General features: G+C 35.6%; 3 protein-coding genes across 3 annotated transcripts; all 3 read left to right on the plus strand.

The window, feature by feature from the left end:
- The first annotated feature begins 153 nt into the window (after positions 1 to 153).
- Positions 154 to 8,105, plus strand: mrps15 (mitochondrial ribosomal protein S15). The gene is made up of 8 exons (XM_026283779.1): positions 154 to 435; positions 5,740 to 5,802; positions 5,898 to 5,973; positions 6,100 to 6,148; positions 6,342 to 6,426; positions 6,552 to 6,610; positions 7,519 to 7,710; positions 7,797 to 8,105. The coding sequence occupies exons 1-8, from the start codon at positions 282 to 284 to the stop codon at positions 7,893 to 7,895; spliced, it is 777 nt and encodes a 258-aa protein (XP_026139564.1). The 5' UTR covers positions 154 to 281; the 3' UTR covers positions 7,896 to 8,105.
- A 338-nt stretch (positions 8,106 to 8,443) lies between these two features.
- On the plus strand, positions 8,444 to 10,612 carry LOC113115993 (cornifelin-like). Its single transcript, XM_026283780.1, has 4 exons — positions 8,444 to 8,572; positions 9,476 to 9,641; positions 9,834 to 9,970; positions 10,093 to 10,612. The coding sequence occupies exons 2-4, from the start codon at positions 9,533 to 9,535 to the stop codon at positions 10,189 to 10,191; spliced, it is 345 nt and encodes a 114-aa protein (XP_026139565.1). The 5' UTR covers positions 8,444 to 8,572; positions 9,476 to 9,532; the 3' UTR covers positions 10,192 to 10,612.
- A 99-nt stretch (positions 10,613 to 10,711) lies between these two features.
- On the plus strand, positions 10,712 to 18,803 carry LOC113115990 (protein OSCP1-like). Its single transcript, XM_026283778.1, has 10 exons — positions 10,712 to 11,055; positions 13,759 to 13,913; positions 14,232 to 14,399; positions 14,707 to 14,787; positions 15,119 to 15,222; positions 15,883 to 16,011; positions 16,247 to 16,316; positions 16,468 to 16,607; positions 17,459 to 17,522; positions 17,758 to 18,803. The coding sequence occupies exons 1-10, from the start codon at positions 10,944 to 10,946 to the stop codon at positions 17,881 to 17,883; spliced, it is 1,149 nt and encodes a 382-aa protein (XP_026139563.1). The 5' UTR covers positions 10,712 to 10,943; the 3' UTR covers positions 17,884 to 18,803.
- The last annotated feature ends 742 nt before the right edge of the window (positions 18,804 to 19,545 follow it).

A 19,545-nucleotide genomic window follows, 5' to 3' on the forward strand; every position in this document is an offset into this window, starting at 1 on the left:
GGCAAATTAAAGTATTAGATAATGATAAAAACTGTAAGCACATCGTTCTGTTCTTTTTCTAGGTCACAAAGCAAAAAACAAAACGTATCTAAATAAACACAAATGTTCACAATGCAAGGCTGCATCGATTCATTCGTCACTCGATTGCTTGAACTCGCATATAATTTTCTGCGCAGATTACTAATGTCTGTTTTAAGATGGCGCCTTACATGAACTGAAGAGGGCAAATGCGTTCTGCGAGAGCATATACAAATTAAAGGCGATTACTATATATAATCAGAATGGTTTTAAAAAACATTTTTCGATCTACGGTGTTGGGTTTACGGAAATTGAGTGTTTTTGTAGGCGCGAGGCAGGGCAATACTGTCTTACCTGCCTTCAAGCAGCCTCAATGCAGATTGTATTCGAACTGGACGTTAACCAGCATTTGTAAACGTAAGTATTAATATTATAATATATTTTTGACATCCGAGTTCAGACTCCACGACTAATAGTCAGCTTCAACATACTCTCTTAAATGCACATATTCACAGACACGAGACTGTTATTGACATTATGATATTGATGGGTCATCTCAACACTTATCCGGTTTTATTTTTGATTCGCAGACATAATTTATCATTTTCTCTCACCTTGAGATTGAGTTTTTATTATGGTTGCGTGTTTACATTTTGCACAGCATAGTTTATAGACGTTTTATGGACAGCGTGTGCAGTTAGAGTGTTAACCCCTAGGTGGCTCCAAAAGCCAGGTCACTGCATGTCCTGACTCCTGACTGAATAGGCATCAAATCATCAGTTTTGTCATATGACCTTTATGTTTTGTCATGTCCACATACGTTTAAGCTGTAGAGCTTAACCTATGATCCTATAATAGTTCTCAATTTTCAAATTGTTATTCATCATGTTTGGAAAAAGCTACTTTCGTCAATTCCGCTCTGATACTCAGACTTATTACCTTTTTTGTTAAAATTATTACTTTTATGTACACTTTGCGGGGATAGCCATATCCAGTTTATTTCTATATCAAATTAAAATATTTGATACCATTTTTCAAAATACAAGGGCTGTCAAAATAGCTGAAAACTAAATTCAATTTTTTTACTTAAATATTATCAAAATTCGAATTTAAAATGCATAATTTCAGTTAGGGTGAAGAAAAGCTTTTTGTTTCTCTTATGAGGCCACTAGGGTATACTTCGGTAGTCTGCGCACTGTCCATATTATGTCATATTTGTTTTTTTAAGGCAACCACACAGATGGTGCGCGTACACGAGGTAAATGATGAGACAGAAGTGGTACTGCGTGTTGAGCTTGTCCGACTTTGAAAGTTGTGTGGCTGTTGGCGAGACAGAACGGAACAAGGAATGTGAAGTATACCCGGGGCTTATAAGGCAGCCTCCTTAACGCACACCTAAAATTTGAATGCAACATTTTGCATTCGAATGTGGATTTTTATTTTAAATTCGACTAATATTCTAAATTAAAAAATTTTTGACAGCCCTACTTAGCACTTAGGGTTACTCCGACCCTAAATGAAAATGTTGTTTTTAAACACTTACCCCCTTGTCGTTACAAACCCGTTAAAGCTCAGTTTGTCTTCGGAACATAATTTAAGATATTTTGGAGGCTTGAAACTGTCTCATAGACTGCCAAGTAAATAACAGTGTCTAGGTCCATAAAAGGTATGAAAAGTCGTCGTCAGAATTTTCAAAAGTATGTGAAATAATTAAAGTTTGCAGCATAGAATCTTTAAAATGCATCCAAGAGATTTTCACACCGGTCTATAACTGTGGCAACATTTCCACACCCCAAAACGTGGTGATGAATGAAACAAACTCTGATTGGTTGTTTGGCCTCATGGGCGGGACTTGGCCAATGAATGCTGCCATGAATTTCCATAGACAGTAAAAGAAATGGACACAGCGACCCCATTGGATTCAACAGAGACAAGTGAAGTCAGTTAGAAGCACGTCGAGCGTACTGCGCAGACTCAAACTGAGCTTCATGACGTAGATGTCACGTGAGCAACCTGTCTGACAATTGTAAGTCTTCTAATGGCTGTGCCAAGAGAAATCTGAATCTCACACCGAATCTTGCAGACGTTGTTGAACAAATTTGTCCAGTTGCTTTTATGGACTCTCTATGGGCTTTTCCCTTGACTTTATGCCTTCACGTCCCCTGATAGCCAGTAAAAGACAGTAAAAAAATAGACAGTAAAATATTGTCTGCGAGCTTCTCCTCCTGTCCATACGGTAATTTCTCTACTGTGCGACAGAGAGTCGCAGGTTATGACGCAATCGTTAGCCTATTTTTACAAAAACTGCTTCTACGGGGCAATAACATAAGATACAAGGTAATGGGGCCTTTTATAAATTTTCGTGTTTCTTAAGAAATAATAAATGGACAAATGGAGACTTTAAACACCTCAGATGTAAAGTTATTCGCTCTCAAAGTGAATGGGAGTCAATGGAATGCTAATAGCAGGTGGGGGTCCGCTAATCAATAGCGGTGCCCAGGGATGCTTCAATAAAATATGAAACCCTGCCCCTCTGTTAATTTCAGACCTTCAGAACCCGAGACTAACTCGGAAGTGACTTAAACTGTAATTCGTGAACTGGCCGCTAGAGGCTGGCTGTAAAAGGGAGTCAATCCCATAGACTTATGTTATAATGCCCAACTTTACAACAGAAAAAAAATCATGTTTACAGCCTGGTACGAAAAGTAGTTTTGATCTATATAGCTAATTGTGGCCTTCATAACAACTGTGAGGGGGGTGAGTTTTTATTTTTTATAAATATTAACCATATTAAGCCTTTAAGTCCTGCATAATTAAGGGGCGTGGTCACTTGAGTGACAGGTGTATTGACACTGCTGTCACCACCGTCAAGCAACGTGGGTGTGGCTTCAGCAACCAGCTCCTGCCTTCTTACCCATTTTTGTTTATCCAGGAGTGATGCACTGCCAAGATGGGGATGGCCCGCTCTGCCCACTTTTTGCTTCAAAAACACTTCAGAAAACTACGAGTGATGTCACGGACACTACGTCCATGTTTTTATACAGTCTATGATGGAGACAGATAAGTGCCATCTGGTGGAAATAAATTATTTAAATTATGATTTATTCTCCTGTTTGTATCTATACAATAGATGTTGTACTGCGTACAGTTTTTTGTTTGTTTTGCTTTTCTGATTCATTTCTTATTGCAGTATTTTTTGACAGAGAAGAACATGAGTGGCCCTTTTTTAAGACCATTTAATCTTTTCTGATTCATGACAATTTTTGACGAAGTGTCATACCGTTCCAGTGAAGTAAAAACATAATTGAAGACCACTAGATGGTTAAAACGAGAAAAAAAAAATGTTTTGACAGATACAAGTCAAGAAAATCACAAGATGGTTGTCACTTATGTGTGAGTAAGTATCGCTTTGACTAAGTGTGAGTTATCATCCCAGCAATGTGAGAAAATGAAAGATTCTGGGTCTAAATTGATGAAGTAGCCATACTCTTTACAGATCTTGATCTATGTGTCTGTTGTGGCTTTGTACTATTATTTATTTTTCGGATGATTTCTTATTTAAAGTGACGTACTGTACACTTATTACAGGGAAAGTCCCTCTGGAGTTAACTGGGGTCACTGTAGAGTGATGGCTTATGAATTATTCGTTCTCTTTTTTTTTTTTTTAGTGATCTGAAACAAATGGGTTTTGACCTAGATCTCCTATTCACTGAGCTAGACCCACCCCAATTATGAAAATTACAGCAGCACAACTGTTTTTATCATTTATAATAAAAATAAATGTTTTGGAAGAAAAATAAAAATAATATCTATTATATGTAAAAAAAAATATTATAATCATTTTTGAAGGATCATGTGACAGTGAAGGTCTGGAGTAGGAATTACGATTAAAAAAGAAAATATATGAATAATTTCTAATTGTAATAATGTTTCACAATATTACCGTTTTTAATGTCTTGGTGAGAATAAAAGCTTTTATGTCATTTAGCAGATGATTTTTTCAAAGCATCTTACCGTATCTTAATTAAAGGGACAGTCCCGTGGATATTGTGGTTTGTTGTTCATGACCCTTTTTTGTAGCTCTCAAGAGAGGTTGCCACCAGTTTATTTCACTGGCGTTACGTCTCAATTTCCCGCGCATGTTTTCTCTTTCTTGGGGCTAAAAGAAAGTGCTGACTTACCAGTTCCCTCAAGACTTATGAAAGATTGGGTGTATACTGTATAGGTTATTTAAAACATTTATTATGCTGATTTGTGAATCCAGCTTTGAAGATTTTCCCATGCATTGAATTTATAACTCCCTCATATTTGCATATAAATACACCAGCAGATGTCTTAAGCATCAGCAAAATCATTTTCTTCGTAATCAGAGTTAACTAGGTCACTGCTTTAGTCTTTCTTTGACACATACTAATGGTACAAGTAGTACCATGCTTAACAGAGTATTTCACCCTGATAAAATCACGTACTCACCCTCATGTTGTTGTTCCACACCTCTATGACTCTCTTTCCTCTGTGGAACATGTTTGCTCAGTGTTTTTTTGTCTATACAATGGAACTCAACTGTTGGGTTATGCAGAACAAAGCCATTTAGGTCAGGTTTTGAATGATGCGCTAATTATGATTTATTTATTTCAACATATTTATTCAGTATTAACATGGCCAATGTACAGTGCACTTTCCTTCTGGAGAAAAAATCTGTTTAGACATATATATATAAATTCCACGAAAACCTTATAATAGTGATAATAAACAGAAATAACTATAATAGATCCAATTACAAGTGACTGGAAGAAGTCAGGTGTAAAGTTTTACAAGTAACATCCAAAGAAAAGCGCATGAAAAGGAGGTTCCATTACATATTCATTTTCATCTCGACTAACAAAACTTAACATGGCATCATTTGATGTGTGGACCCAATATATCTCTGGCTGTAATACTACCATTTAACCATTAGGGGGTAAAGAGGGCGTGATCAGCTACAGATAGAGTTAACAGTTAACACTATCCCCAAGTTTACTTTCAACGTCCTTTACTTGCACTAAAACTGATCATCTCTAAATGGAGCCCTTTTTCTTCATGGTTGGTCAGTAAATGTCTAAAACAGATTTACTCTAGGCATTTGAAATTAGAGCAACTGCTGAAATGATATAGTAAATATAAAGCTGTCTGTTGGAATCCAGTGCTTGTCATTTTATAGTTACATGATATGACAGTGCAGAAGTAATAAAAAGTGTAAGGACACCCGTTTTATTTTGCTATGATGATTATGATCAACTTTTTTTCTTTTCTTTTGACGAGGTATCTCAGACTTTTTTTTTTCTCTTTGAGTGGGTGTGAGGGAAGGATGTGGCCAACCAAATCACCCCCACCCTTGGTGATAGTTTGTCACCATTGACATGTATTAAATAGTCTGAGATGCAGAAGAGAGTGACTACGAAACTTTTTGACAATCAAATACACATTGAAACACCTCCATATTAAAGGGTTCTGCATCATTAATAATTATAATTATTAAAGCAGACATGCAGTGATACAGCATACATCAAATAAAAACAAAGTTCTCCTTGATTCTTTGGGCTCTGGGAATGTAGTTTATTAATTATGCATTATAATTTTTTTATTAAGCAATTTTAAAGGGCCTCAGGCAATATATATATATATATATATATATATATATATATATACACACACACACGTTGACTTTACTGTTTGTTTCAGGTGATGAAATCCTCTTAAATCAACCAGTGAGGCAGTATGCTCGGCCCTCTAGAAAGAAACAAGGTAAGAGAAACAAAGTAATCTTTACACATAGTCAATTTGATAGCCTGCCTGGTTGATATAAATATTTAATAGGACTCTTTGCTTTTTCTTCCTAGAATTCCCAAGTCAGCTTCAGGACCTGCATCCATCCATGCTGAAGCATGAATATGCATCTGTCCCACTTGCACAATCGTATGTTCTTGCATCCTTGTGTAAACGTTGATTGTATATTTGGGATTTGGAAGTACACGATTTCTTCAGACTTCCTTTATGTGCTTGAATGCAGAACAGTAGCAGTATTATGTCATATCTTTGCAGGGTAGATGATGTGGTGAAGAAACTGCTTACGCTGGAGTTTGCAAATCATGTACGGGTTTTCATTTCCTTGTGATTCTTTATTTAATATTTTTTGAATTCAGTATAGGGTGGAATAATCTCAGCTGCTGTGCAGTTATGGTAGCTTTTTATTTTGTAAGTCATGATGGACTTCACTATAAAAAGTGATTGAATTATTTTAATGAAATTTTAATTGAATTATCTGTCATAATGTTTTTCTTTAGAGTGAAAAACTGCGTTTGAAAGAGGAACAGCTTATTGCCAAGGTGCGGAGGGATGAGGACGACCGCAGCTCAACAGAAGTCAAGGGTAAGTTCTCTCTTTTTGTGTGTGTTTTTTTTTTTTTTAACACAGTTAACAAAGTCACTGTTTTAACCATACTGGAATCTCAGAACTTGACTCAATCATGTGCAATTTCCTTGTTTGCATTATAGTGGCGATTTTGACAGCACGTATTCGCAACTTCCAGGAGCACTTGCACAAGCATCCTAAGGTAAACCCAACTCTTCAGCAGCATGACTTTTTTGGTCTGCCTTTAGTAAAGGTGTCAGAACTGTTGTTCCCACTCCACTTGATCAACACCCACTGAGAAACAGGATATCCTGTGCATGTGTTCAGTAGTAATTGAATCATACACTATGTTTCAAATTTATTTTTTTAAAGAAATTAATTGATTTATTCAGCAAGGACACATTAAACTGATAAAAAGTCACAGCAAAGACTCATTGTGTTAAATGCTGTTCTTCTGAACTCTCTATTCATCAAAGATTTCTGAGAAAAGTGTATCACAGCTTGAAAAACTGACCTTGAGAGGAAATTTCTTCATACCTCCCCCAAATATTAACTTTGGACCAGTTGGTAAAACGTTTGCAAAATAGAAAATTGCAAAAATACATGAAATAGGGAAGTTAGCTGTTAGAATCATTTGTTTGCAGATGTTACTTTTTCATATTATGTTTAAATGTATTAATCATTGTATACTGTACTTGTATATTAATTATTGTAAGCACATTTATGTCATAAAGCATTGCTTTCTATTCCTAGTCCTGTTATTTAAAAGGATAATGATTTACTCACCCTTAGTTGTTCCCAAACCCGTCTTCAGAATACAAATAAGAGATTTTTTAATATTCTCTCATCATATATATGCATCCATTAAAAGCCTTTGCAAAAGCAATGGTGTCTCTTCAGAATACTTGCACTAAACTGCTTAATTCACATGGATGACATTTTAACGCGTCACAGTTTTGGTTGTGTGGGCTTTTCAGTGGATGGACAAAAACGATGAGTCTTACAGATTTGGAACAACATGTGGGTGAATAAATGATGACAGAATTTCCTTTTCAGAGAGACAAATTAATGTGCCACAGCATCAAAACCTCTTCTGTTTCATTCCATCAGGATAAAGCCAACAAAAGATGGATGCTCATGGCCATCGACAGGAGGAAGAAAAAGCTGAAGGTTCTGAGAAGGACTCGTTATGATTCCTTCGAGAAGGTCTGTCAAGAGCTTGGAATAACATACACGTTCCCTCCTGAATATTATCGGCGGGTCACCCGACGTTGGCTGGCCAAAAAGGCCTTTTGCAATAAGGTAATGTTCTTAGCTCAGTTCAGCCGAAATACCCTAAGGTTTTTTGTTTTGTTTTTCATAGATTTCATGTATTTTCTTCCTTTCAGGTCTTTCAAGAAGTCCAGAAACAAAAAGCAGAGCAGAGAGAGAAACAGAGAGCAGCGGAGGCTACATCCTCTACAGATCCACAAGGAACTGTGGCATAATGATGTTCAGACATCTGACAATACTTGTGTGCTGACAAGCCCAGAAGAATAACCTGATACATCCTTATCTGATGTCACATTCAAAGAAAATTTAAACCGAAACATCACGCTCCACATCAAATTATCATCATTTATTTTGCCTTTCATTGTTAAATCACTTATTTCTCTGAATTTGTTTTGGCTGCACAAAATAAAAGATCTTAAAATGCATTTTTTTGGTCATCATTCCTCGAAATACTTATAATTATATCAGGATAACTTCACAGAAATACTTTGATGACTTTAGTTTCACTCACTCAGGAGTTTTGGATGAAGGCCTGTGTCATATGCAAGACTGATGCATTGTGGCTGTGTGGCTATTGCAAATGATTTGGTTGCTCTCAGTTCCTTGAACTCTGTAATCTTACAAAGAACTGTGCTACAATCAGGTGAATGATCTGAAGTCAAACTATCGATACTTTACTCATGTGAGATTATATATTGATTGTTAAGAATTCTGATAGTTGGCATTTCCTATTACAACTCCGACCTCCCCCTTTGTGATGTGCTTTGTGTGAAGTTTATATGCGTGGATCGGAAACGTTGCATACAAGAGTAGCAAACGCGGTGTGTTGGTGTGTGTCACAACTTCCTTTTCAGCTGCCAGCCCTAGATCAAGAGGCTCAGAAGAACACGAGGTACTTTTTTGTAGTCTTCTATTTTATATCATGGTACATTTTTCAGCTTTATTTTAAGGCTTCCTTGTTACAGTGTAAATATACATTTAAGTACTATGAAATTTTAATGAACTACTATAAAGTTACGATTTGGATTAGGGTTTGACTTAGGGTTACTTGCATGTAATTTTGCTCAATTTTATTATGATAGTAAGTACATGTAATATGTGGAACAAGGACACCTTAAAAATAAAGTGTTACCCATTTTGCAAAGATAAAAATAGCCATAATGTCAAAGCTGTTAGTTACTTATATTGCATTATTGTTAATAATCAGTTAGTATTCATGTTAGTGGGATACAGACTATAATTATCTGTTAAAATAATAAGTGTAAGTAGATCTGGTGCAGATTTAAATCAAAATGTTTATGGAAATGTTAAATATTCTATCCTGTAAAACTATTTTTTAAAGGTACAGTTTACAAAAGAAATATATATATATATATATATATATATATATATATATATATATATATATATATATATATATATATATATTACAGTAGAACACAAAAGAAGATTTTGTGTACAGTGTTATAACTGTTTTTGCCCATTCACTAACAGTTAATGGGGGTCAAAAAATAATACTGGACGCAACTGTCTTTCATTGTATAAAAAAAAAAAAAGGATTTGTAGAAACATATTTTGTTTATACAAATGAAACTATACAAATTTGGAACAAAATGTGGAAGAGTAAATTATGACAGAATTTATTATAGGTAAATTATTCCTTTATTTGTACAAAAGACTCAAAAAGCAGAATGGAAAATATTATGAAATACATCTTTTTCTTTCTAAAATGGTGATTAAATATTACTAAGTGTTATTTTGAAAATTGATAGATATGCATTTGTCAATCTTCTAGGAAGGAAACCTCTTGAGCCATTTTCTCATCTTTGCTGGACTGCTCATTTTGACTGACATGTCAAACCCCGTCATCACTCAGCCCGGTGCTGGATCTTATGGTACAAATGTGCAGACAGGAGAGTGGAGCACCGGTCTTTGTTCTTGCTGCAGTGACGTATTTGTCTGTAAGTTCCAAGAGAAGTCAGCAAATCTTCTAAAGCACTTCAAAGACACCATTTGACTGGCATATTTTAGCTGTGGTTTAATATTTAACCAAAGAGGACTCATGACGTTAGTTTACTGCTTTTGTCAATGCCATGTCGTCAACGTAAAAGGCATGATCTTTGAGCTATTTTCTCCATTTTTACATTGTCTAGGTGCTATTGGCTGTGTCTGTCCGATAGCTCTCAGCTGTTACACAGCAAACAAGTACGGTGAAAATGTATGTCTAGCATGTGTACCTGGAGGAATGGCTGCAATGAGGACACACATGCGACTGACCTATGGAATACAGGTAATGTATACTACTACAAATTAAGGATTGAATTTCTCATATTGAGTATTTAAGAATTATTATTCATGCCATTTGTATGTACTGTATTACACAATTATATTCTCTCTTTTCTCCCCCTGCAGGGCACAATATGCAATGATGCTTTGATGACCTGTTGCTGTGGAATATTTGAGACATGTCGAATGACCAGAGAAATTCGGATCAGGAATGGAGAGACCTAGTTACTGTGTTTACTAATAACTTTTTCAGTCTTAAGATTTTTTTTTTCTTCTTTTTTGGTATGTTTTTTTAAAAACATTCAAATTAATTGAAATCAATACATCATTTATAAATATTCTCTTCATTGTTAAAGGCAGGAGAATTCAAACCAGGATATAATTCATTAACATTCATTCTTTGGAAATGAGTGTTACATTACTGCAGTTTAAATGTCTTGAATTTGTGTAAATTATTGTAATGTTCATTAATACATTGTATGTGCTGACAATTCTGCTGTAATGCTCAACATGTGCCAACCTGCAGCATTAATATGAGACTGTACAGAAGCTCTGTGTCATATTTAATAATCACCCCAGCACAGTACAATGGAATTAATCATATAGCCTACCTAATCATATTAAATAAAACAACAATTTTATACTCTATTTACTGATTACTGTTTATTCTACTGCTTTTGTTTTTGTTTAATTTCACAAAAGACCATTCTTTCACATAAACACGTGAAATATATAAACGAACAAAAATGTTGCTTGCGTTACCTTGATTTTCATGGCGAGACGTATTGCGTCATCGGAGCGCAGCAGTACGAGCGCCTCTGATTGGCTGTTGTTGGCGGTGACCTGGCAACCGAGTCAAGGGTTTACAGACGCTTATTTATTCTGCAGGATCTTCAGAGAGCGCAGATCGTGTCTTTTTATTGACAACCTGTGATTGCCTACCGATACTAGCTGCTCTTCATCCATCTCCAGAGAGGATGTCGACGCGAACCCTGCCTCTGCTCTTCATTAATCTGGGTGGAGAAATGCTCTACATCCTGGATCAGCGCCTGCGGGCTCAGAATATCCCAGCAGATAAAGCCAAGAAAGGTAGATGCAAGCTAATATGCCACGGAGCTGATGAAGCAAGTCATCTAAACGTTGTATTTATGGTCATGGTTTATGATCTTTCTAAAGAAGCTGCTGGATTATCTGCTATTGTTATGCATCATTAGCCAGTTAGCCCGTGTATTTGAATACAGTGATCCAATGGCCCCGTTCAGTTACAGCCTTATGCAGTAAAACATGTCATTTTTGCAATGTTATGTCATTCATTGTATACAACAATATTTAAGGCAAGACAAAATTTTCATGCCCTGGTCAATTTTGAGATTTGGGGCTATTTAGCTTTCCATTATGTGTCGTTTCAGACTAGAAGAAAAACACCCAAATCCAGATTTAAGTACTTATTAGTTGTTTTATCAAATAGATTTTTTTTTTTCTCATGAACTGAGCCAGAAATCTCTGTATTTACATAGGCCTATTTAAAGGGTTAGTTCACCCAAAAATGAAAATTAGGCCATAAATGACTCTTGCACTGCATCAGTCCAAAAGAATTTTAATAAACAGCGAATCCATTTAAAGTAAGTGTCTCACACAGCTCTGAGGGGTTAACAAAGGCCTTCTGTAGCGAATCGATGCATTTTTAACATTTTTAAAATAACTCTGACTGGATTCGTCTGAACGAAGAAAGTCATATACACCTAGGATGACTTCAGGGTGAGTAATTTATGGCTTAATTTTAACTGTTGCATGAATTAACCCTTTAATACAGAATTTGGAATTTGGCTTTATACAGTGCTCAGATTTCTGGTCTGTAAACTATGCAGATTAGTGCATTTTTAATTAATGCCTCATTTTAATTTTATTTTATTTCCTCAATAATACATTCAAACATAACATTTCAGAAAATTAGAAATACAAATCAATCAACTGGGTATGGTGATATTTATTAGTACCGTATTTTTCGGACTATAAGTCGCTCCTGAGTATAAGTTGCATCAGTCCAAAAATATGTCATGATGAGGAAAAAAACATATATAAGTCGCACTGGACTATAAGTCGCATTTATTTAGAACCAAGAACCAAGAGAAAACATTAGCGTCTACAGCCACCAGAGGGCCCTCTATGCTGCTCAGTGATAGATTACAGGAGCACTGAGCAGCATAGAGCGCCCTCTGGCGGCTGGAGACGGTAATATTTTCACTTGGTTCATTTCTCTTAGTTCATTTCTCTCGGTTCATGTCAAATTAATTTTGATAAATAAGTCGCACCTGACTATAAGTCGCAGGACCAGCCAAAGTATGAAAAAAGTTCGACTTATAGTCCGGAAAATACGGTAAATATTTTACCCTGTTCACCTGGCGTGTCTTACTATTTAAATTACATGGAAGACTATCCATCAAAACATATTGTTGACCCTTAAAAATATGAGTCATTGCATTAGAAATCAGATATAGTAAGTTAAATTACAGCACAAGCACACCTTTCTAACAAACATTTTACAAAAAAATATTTTAATAATAAAAAATGGTAATCAAAATACACTGAGAAAAAAGAAAGAAAGAAAGATGTACTGGTGATCTTTTGTAAGGAAATTATCCATTAATATTACGTTAACCCTAAAACACGACCCAAAGTAGTCAAACTTAAAAAAATACAATAAAATAAAAAACCGCTGTAAAATGTGTTTACTTTATATTGTATACTTTTATAGTGTAATATCAAAATGCAATATATATAGATGTCCAGATATTTCGAGGGCCGCTTCGTAAGACGTTTTGACTGTGTAGGTTGTCAGCACGTTCACACCTTGCAGTTTATAAAAACTGTCATGTCAAATGGACTGCATGTGTTCACTTCTGTTGCAGGCAACACTGTGGCTCAACTACATTTGCTCAACAGCTTGTCAGTTTCATGGTTTCCTGTCTAACATATGTTCCTGTATCAGGGTTTCCTGTGTCTTTTCTGCATTCTGAAATATTCTTAATAAACTTAACACACTTATCACACTTGGGTGTCAGATGCCACAAAGACCCAAAAACACATAATTAAGTTGCTTGTTGCTTGCTGATGTGATGTATACATGTAGCTTATGCTGTATCTGCTCTTTAGTTAACTTCCTCCAAGGAACATATTAAATATGTCCTTTTTAATTTGCAATCTTTGTAGCCACTGTAGCAGATTGGCTAGAGGAGGACAGAAAAAGAGGTATTGTTAACATTCTGCTTGCTTTGCTGCTGGCTGTAGAGCAAAGTAGTGCGCGTGTGCACATGCCAGCTCTCATAGGCACTCGCTGTGTAGAGGCAGATGGGGTTTCTGTGCTTTTAAAAAAAAATTAATTTCACATTTTGAATGTTTTTGCGTGTAAAAAAAATAAATACAAATACTATTGTAGAATAAGAACCCCAAAGATATAGTTCTAGGCTCATACAGTTATTTTTAGTTCTGAGATATAAATTAAATCCTCCATATGGCAGTATATGTTTCTAGCACTTGTTTTTCCGGAGTCAACATTTGGCGACAATTTTCAGCCTACTTCTCTGTGAAAACATCTGCCAAGACCATAAAGCTTGGTTTTTAAATACATTTAGATTTATGTTGTTTTTGTTTATCTATATTTCTTGGCAAAGGAGCTTTCTACAGTACAGACTGCATTCTGCTTGCTTGGTTTCGAGCTTCACATTTGCACAGAGCTGCTTTTGACTCACTACAACTCTCTCTCTTTCTCTCTCTCTGTTTGTTTTGTGATAGTTATGAATGATATCATTACCACCATGTTCAATAAGAAGTTCCTGGAGGAGCTGTTCAAACCACAGGAGCTGTACTCCAAGAAAGCCCTGAGGACAGTGTTCGACCGACTGGCTCACGCCTCCATCATGAGACTCAACCAAGCTAGTATGGACAAGGTAAAGTCTAAAGTCAAAGATGAATTGTCATTTTCTTGAATCAACTGTTTACTTTATCTTTCAGAGCAATCCTTGCACATGTGTCTAGTGAGAACCTTCTACAAATACCTCTGTATTTGTGGTAAATTGATCAGGGTTTAGGTTTGAAATGTGATATAGTTATAAGAGTAACATCTGTTCACCAATATTATTGTTTTTTGATCTTTACTTGAAAATTCTCATTAAATATTATCAGTTATGATAAGCGAAACAGTGTTGAATGGCTCCCTCTGGTGTATAATATGATGAAATATGTAATGACTGCTTTTCTGTGCATAGCTCTATGACTTGATGACCATGGCATTCAAGTATCAAGTCCTGCTGTGTCCTCGCCCTAAAGACATCCTCCTTGTGTCCTTTAACCACATGGATGCCATCAGGGACTTTGTGAAAGACACTCCCAGCATCCTCAGCCAAGTGGATGAAACAAACAAGCAACTTGTAGAGGTAGCAAGCTCTCTTCAATTTATGTGTAAAGGTGCTATATTTCAGTATATTACAGTATACTCAGTATATTTTATTTTTGGTTTATTTTCAGTTATTTAATATAATTAACCTGTTTTTTTTTCTTTCTTTTCATTGTCAGTAACTGTTCATATATTAATATTTCTTATTGGTATTATTATTTATTATTGCATATTTTTTCCATTGTTGGATATTTAATAATAATATCTAATGTTATTATTTAAAAATAAATATTAATATTACTATATAATGTCAGCTTTGAAAAGTGTATTTTGCTTGTAACTCCTAGATCTATACACCTTTATCTGGTGGAGAGTTTCAACTAATTAGACAGACACTCCTCATCTTCTTTCAAGATATGCATATAAGAGTAAGTCTTTTCTCTATTTTGATATACCGTATTTTCCGGACTATAAGTGACACTTTTTTTATAGTTTGACTAGTCTTACGACTTATAGTCAGGTGCGACTTATTTATCCAAATTAATTTGACATGAACCAAGAGAAATGAACCGAGAGGAAACATTACTGTCTCCAGCCGCGAGAGGGCGCTCTATGCTTCTCAGTGTAGACTACAGGAGCACTGAGCAGCATAGAGCGCCCTCTGGCGGCTGTAGATGGTAATGTTTCCTCTCGGTACTTGGTTCTAAATAAATGCGACTTATAGTCCAGTGTGACTTAAATTTTTTTTCTTTTTTTTAGGTATCAATTTTTCTGAAAGACAAAGTACAAAACTCCAATGGGCGCTTCGTTCTCCCCACATCAGGTCCTGTTCCGTATGGGACGCACACCCCAGGACTCATAAGGTTAGTAGGAAAGGATTCTGCTTCTGTTCGAGTAAATGCAGCAAAAACACATTTTTGCATTGAAAAGGCTGTGAACAGCAGGATCTAGTTTGAACATTATAAATAAATAACCTCTTATTCATAGTTGGGCATTGTGCGTACAGTATGTTTTTTTCCCCGAAATCACCTCCTTCATTTAGAACTGACAGAGTATGACGGTAAGGGTTTATTGTTAATTGTATTACCAAGAGACTTGGACCATTTCTAAATATAGCAGGGTCTGTGTTTAGTTTAGACTGTGACAGAAAGCAGTTAAAAATAGAGTTTAGTAATAGTTGGCATATGAGATGTCCATGAACTCATTTTTATCAACCTCAATATTTAGATACAATTTTTAATGAATTTATAATATGTAAAATGTAATGTTTCCAGGTTCTCTAATTGGTTGCCATCTTTTAAACTATCATTTTTGATCAACAAATACGTTTAAAAGTACAAATATTGCATCTTGAACTCAATTAACATAAAGTCAGAAAACTTTGTGTATAATAATTATTAATGTTTTCTAAAAGTATTATGTAATTTCTTACTAGAGAGGCTGTAAAATGGTTAACTTTGGTTGGATCTTTTTATGATTTATTAATTATTTTTTTCATTACTTTTTTCATGTTTATTTCCCAGAATGTTTAGCTGTAGTGGTGAGGAGGTGAGAAGGATGCAGTTCCGTGACGGTGGCAATTACTGTGGCGCTCTCCGTGAGGGTTCTTTTGAAATGTATGGTGATCGAGTCATCAAACTGGGCACAAACATGTGAGCATCAATCACCTTCCAATAATACTCACTTCTACTGATATTCAGTAGTGGAATCATAGGACTCCACCTTCTGTGTATCTTCAGATACAGGGGTGTAATTCATCACGTGTTGAGTTTGATCAGTTGCAAAGTGCCATCTCTAATTGAGATGTGAATAATTTAGCTGCAAACCTGAGACAGGTAGCCTTTCACTGGAGCATTAGCTGTACAATTGTCCTGTTTGTTCTTTTAGGTACAGTGTGAGCCGCCCTGTTGAGACACACATGTCTGGAACCTCCAAAAACTCCTCCCAGCACACCAAGGTAGGATTATGAATTGATTATATATATTAAAAAAATCTAGTTGAAATTGATAAACACTATCCTTTCCATACAAGCTGGTCTCTTGATCATAAAAACATTAAAAAAAGGTTGAAAAAGTGTCATATTTGACCAAATTCATACACTTCTGTAGGTCAACACAACTCCGAATCCCTTGGCAAAAGAAGAGCTGAACCTGCTTGCTAGACTGATGGGAGGTCTGGAGGTGCAGAAGTCAGCTAACACTGACTCTGGCTTCCGTGTGAACCTTTTTTCCACTGATGAGGAGGAAGAGTGAGTCTTTTTTTGAAATTTGATACTTCTTCAGTATTATTGTGCGTCTCACTGAAACATGGAGTAGTATTTTACACCCCAAAATAAAAGCAAAATCATACCATTGTTGAAAGCATACCTGTAGACATTTGATTTTATTATTATTTTATTATTATTCTCTTTAGATTCTGATAACTAATTCAGTTTTTTTATTATTATTATTATTAAATTGGTTTTAGCAATGAATATATTACTGTTTGGGTAAGATTTCTTTTTTTAATAATGTTTTTTTCAGCTAGGATACAGTTCCACAAAACATTAAGCAACACAACTGTTTTAAACATTGACAAAAATAAGAAACGTTTATTGAGTGGCAAATCAGCATATTATAATGATTTCTGAAGGATCTTGTGACACTGAAGACTGGAGTAATGGCTGCTGAAAAGTCTTAAAATAGAAAACAATTATTTTATATTGTAATAATATTTCACAATTAATAAAAATGAATAGTTTACTATATTTTTGTCAGAATAAGAGACTTATTTTTGTAAAATAAAATAATTCTGTGATTTTTCCTAAAAACCTTAATTATTCCAAACCTTTGACTGACAGAGTAAATATGCAGTTGAATAGATCTGGCTATATATACGTACATATCTAAAAATAGGCTTTAAATACATTTTCTTTAGGCAAAATATAATGTATTACTTTTTATCGTGCTGTAAAATGTGACCCTGCCATGTTCTTGACAGGTTTTGTGAGTCAAACATAACTGGATGAAGAAAGTTCAGCTAGACATATCAGTGAAATTTATGCTGTTTTGTTTTGCATGAGATTTCATACAAATATTCACACACAGATTATCCCCACAGGGAAGCTTTGATATCAAGACCGGATGAGCTTTCCTATGATGTTATTAATATCCAGGCAACAAAGGTAAGGCTGAATGTGTGTATGCTTATACAGTGATACACTTAGGTTGTTTCAGCACAATGCATTTAATCCTTGGCCTCAGAAAACATTGTAATGCCTGATTACCAGTGATCCACCCACACTGAGAAAAAGCTCTCAGCTTGTCTAATTGGTTTTTTGACAGGCTAAAGATTTTGAGTCTTAAGTTAACTTTAAATACCAGAGGACCATGGGAGTAACAATATACCTTTCGTTTCAGGACAAACAGACCAATGCAGAGCTGGCTAAGATCATGGGGGAGTTTGGCGAGACGGGAGAACCCGCCCCCAGCTCCAGCTCCAGCAGCAAGGGCGACGACCTCCTGGCCATGATGGATGAACTGTGACTTAAACTTGATGTTCCCTTTGACTGAGCAGAGTGTCTGAGCTGTTAAGCAGGATAAAGTGCTACAATGTCTTACTCAGCAAAGAGGCCTTTTGTGTGGAGCTACAGTGACAACCGTATATATTTAGAACGACAGCAAAGCTCAACAAGAAAGTCTCTCTTTGAGAATTTCACACAATTGTTGTCTTCTGCCTCTCAGCGAATGTGAGAAATGCAAATAGCAGGTGTAGAAATGTAATATGCATCTTGCTGTGGGACCATATTCACCATATTCTCATATTCGTTCTGTCAAGTTACTATTGACCTACTGAGGTGGCACAGGCCATATCATCACGTATTTCAGCGAATGGTTTGATATCAGGCTTCACAGAGACGTCTGCGAGGCTCGGATGTCACAGACACTTCTGTGACATTTAGATCAGTGGACAGAATAAAATGCCTTTTCTGGACTGTCTTAGCTGTCTTAGAGGACAATCCGTGCACATGGAATTCATTTAAATCTGTCTGATGTGCCACCGGGAGGTGCAGGATATGCATCCACACAACAAGCGCTGATTAAGACAGGGTAATGGAGGAAACCGAAGTGCACTTGTAGTAAATATTTAGTGCAGATCCCAAAACTGGTTTACAGGACAATTGATGTGTGTGTGTTTTTGGCTTTATTTAAAGGGGGTGCAACTAAGTCAGGTATTTCAAGCTCAAGAATTTAAATGTCTTGTTGTTAAAATGTGCAGTTGTTGCATTATGTAAAGGAACAATGTGTACATGAAACCACCTTCCATGGAAAGAAAGCAATGCAATATGTATGGTGGATGAAATTGTTTATTTTTCGTAACCATGATAGAGCTTATTTATTGAGGTTAATGTACTGAATGTTCATTTGTGTCTGTTCATGGTTATATTAAAATAGATTATATTGGATGTTTTGAAATCTCAATCGTTTTTCAAAGAAGAAACAGACTCATCTACATCTTGGATAGCCTGAGGCGAGTAAATTGGAAGGGAAAGTTTTATTTTTCGCTAATTTATTCATTTGAGGTAAACAGAAAATCGTACATTCGTTCTTACATTCAAAGGTGAAGATACTAAAATCAAATAGTTAAGTCTTCTAATGAACACTAGATGGCGCAATGCAATAATGCAGCATTGTACATCTTAGGAAAATAAATATTACTTTTTTCACAAAACAAAGATTAAGTTTTTGTTTTCACATATGCAATATTTTTTTAATTATCATTATTACAGAAATGAAAATAAAAATAGTCAGCTTGTGGCATTAGTGTATACATTTAAACATTTTGAACTCCCTGCACATAATTTTCTAATAGGCCTAAATCTGACTGTGTTTTTATGTAAAGGGAATGTAACCTTTATGAAAAGAAGCTCCTGTTAGAGCATTTTCCCCCTAACTCTCCAAGTCTCTCTTTGGCAAGTGCTGTTTAAGCATTTGATCTGTTATGACTTTTCCAGACAAGCAATACTGAAAACCCCTGTGCTCATTTGAATAGTCGTGGGAGATGAATCTCTCACCCACACAGTTATGAATGAATTGCTGTCACAGTTGTTCCTCCATGGGAAAAAGCTTCTAATATTCATTACCTGTGCTTTTTTTGACTCCCACAGCTAAATATTTTGACATGATGTGACTGTGCGCTGATGCATT

Source organism: Carassius auratus, chromosome 16, assembly GCF_003368295.1.
Source record: "Carassius auratus strain Wakin chromosome 16, ASM336829v1, whole genome shotgun sequence".
In the NCBI taxonomy this organism is placed as follows: Eukaryota; Metazoa; Chordata; class Actinopteri; order Cypriniformes; family Cyprinidae; genus Carassius; species Carassius auratus.

Bases quoted from the DNA above. Each gene is read 5' to 3' on its own strand.
- mrps15 (XM_026283779.1), top strand. From the start codon at position 282: ATGGTTTTAAAAAACATTTTTCGATCTACGGTGTTGGGTTTACGGAAA. The intron at 6,149-6,341 runs GTACGGGTTTTC...GTTTTTCTTTAG, and splicing joins CGCTGGAGTTTGCAAATCAT to AGTGAAAAACTGCGTTTGAA. The intron at 6,611-7,518 runs GTAAACCCAACT...TCATTCCATCAG, and splicing joins ACTTGCACAAGCATCCTAAG to GATAAAGCCAACAAAAGATG.
- LOC113115993 (XM_026283780.1), top strand. From the start codon at position 9,533: ATGTCAAACCCCGTCATCACTCAGCCCGGTGCTGGATCTTATGGTACA. The intron at 9,642-9,833 runs GTAAGTTCCAAG...TACATTGTCTAG, and splicing joins CTGCAGTGACGTATTTGTCT to GTGCTATTGGCTGTGTCTGT. The intron at 9,971-10,092 runs GTAATGTATACT...CTCCCCCTGCAG, and splicing joins GACTGACCTATGGAATACAG to GGCACAATATGCAATGATGC.
- LOC113115990 (XM_026283778.1), top strand. From the start codon at position 10,944: ATGTCGACGCGAACCCTGCCTCTGCTCTTCATTAATCTGGGTGGAGAA. The intron at 14,400-14,706 runs GTAGCAAGCTCT...TGTAACTCCTAG, and splicing joins CAAACAAGCAACTTGTAGAG to ATCTATACACCTTTATCTGG. The intron at 16,608-17,458 runs GTGAGTCTTTTT...TTATCCCCACAG, and splicing joins TCCACTGATGAGGAGGAAGA to GGAAGCTTTGATATCAAGAC.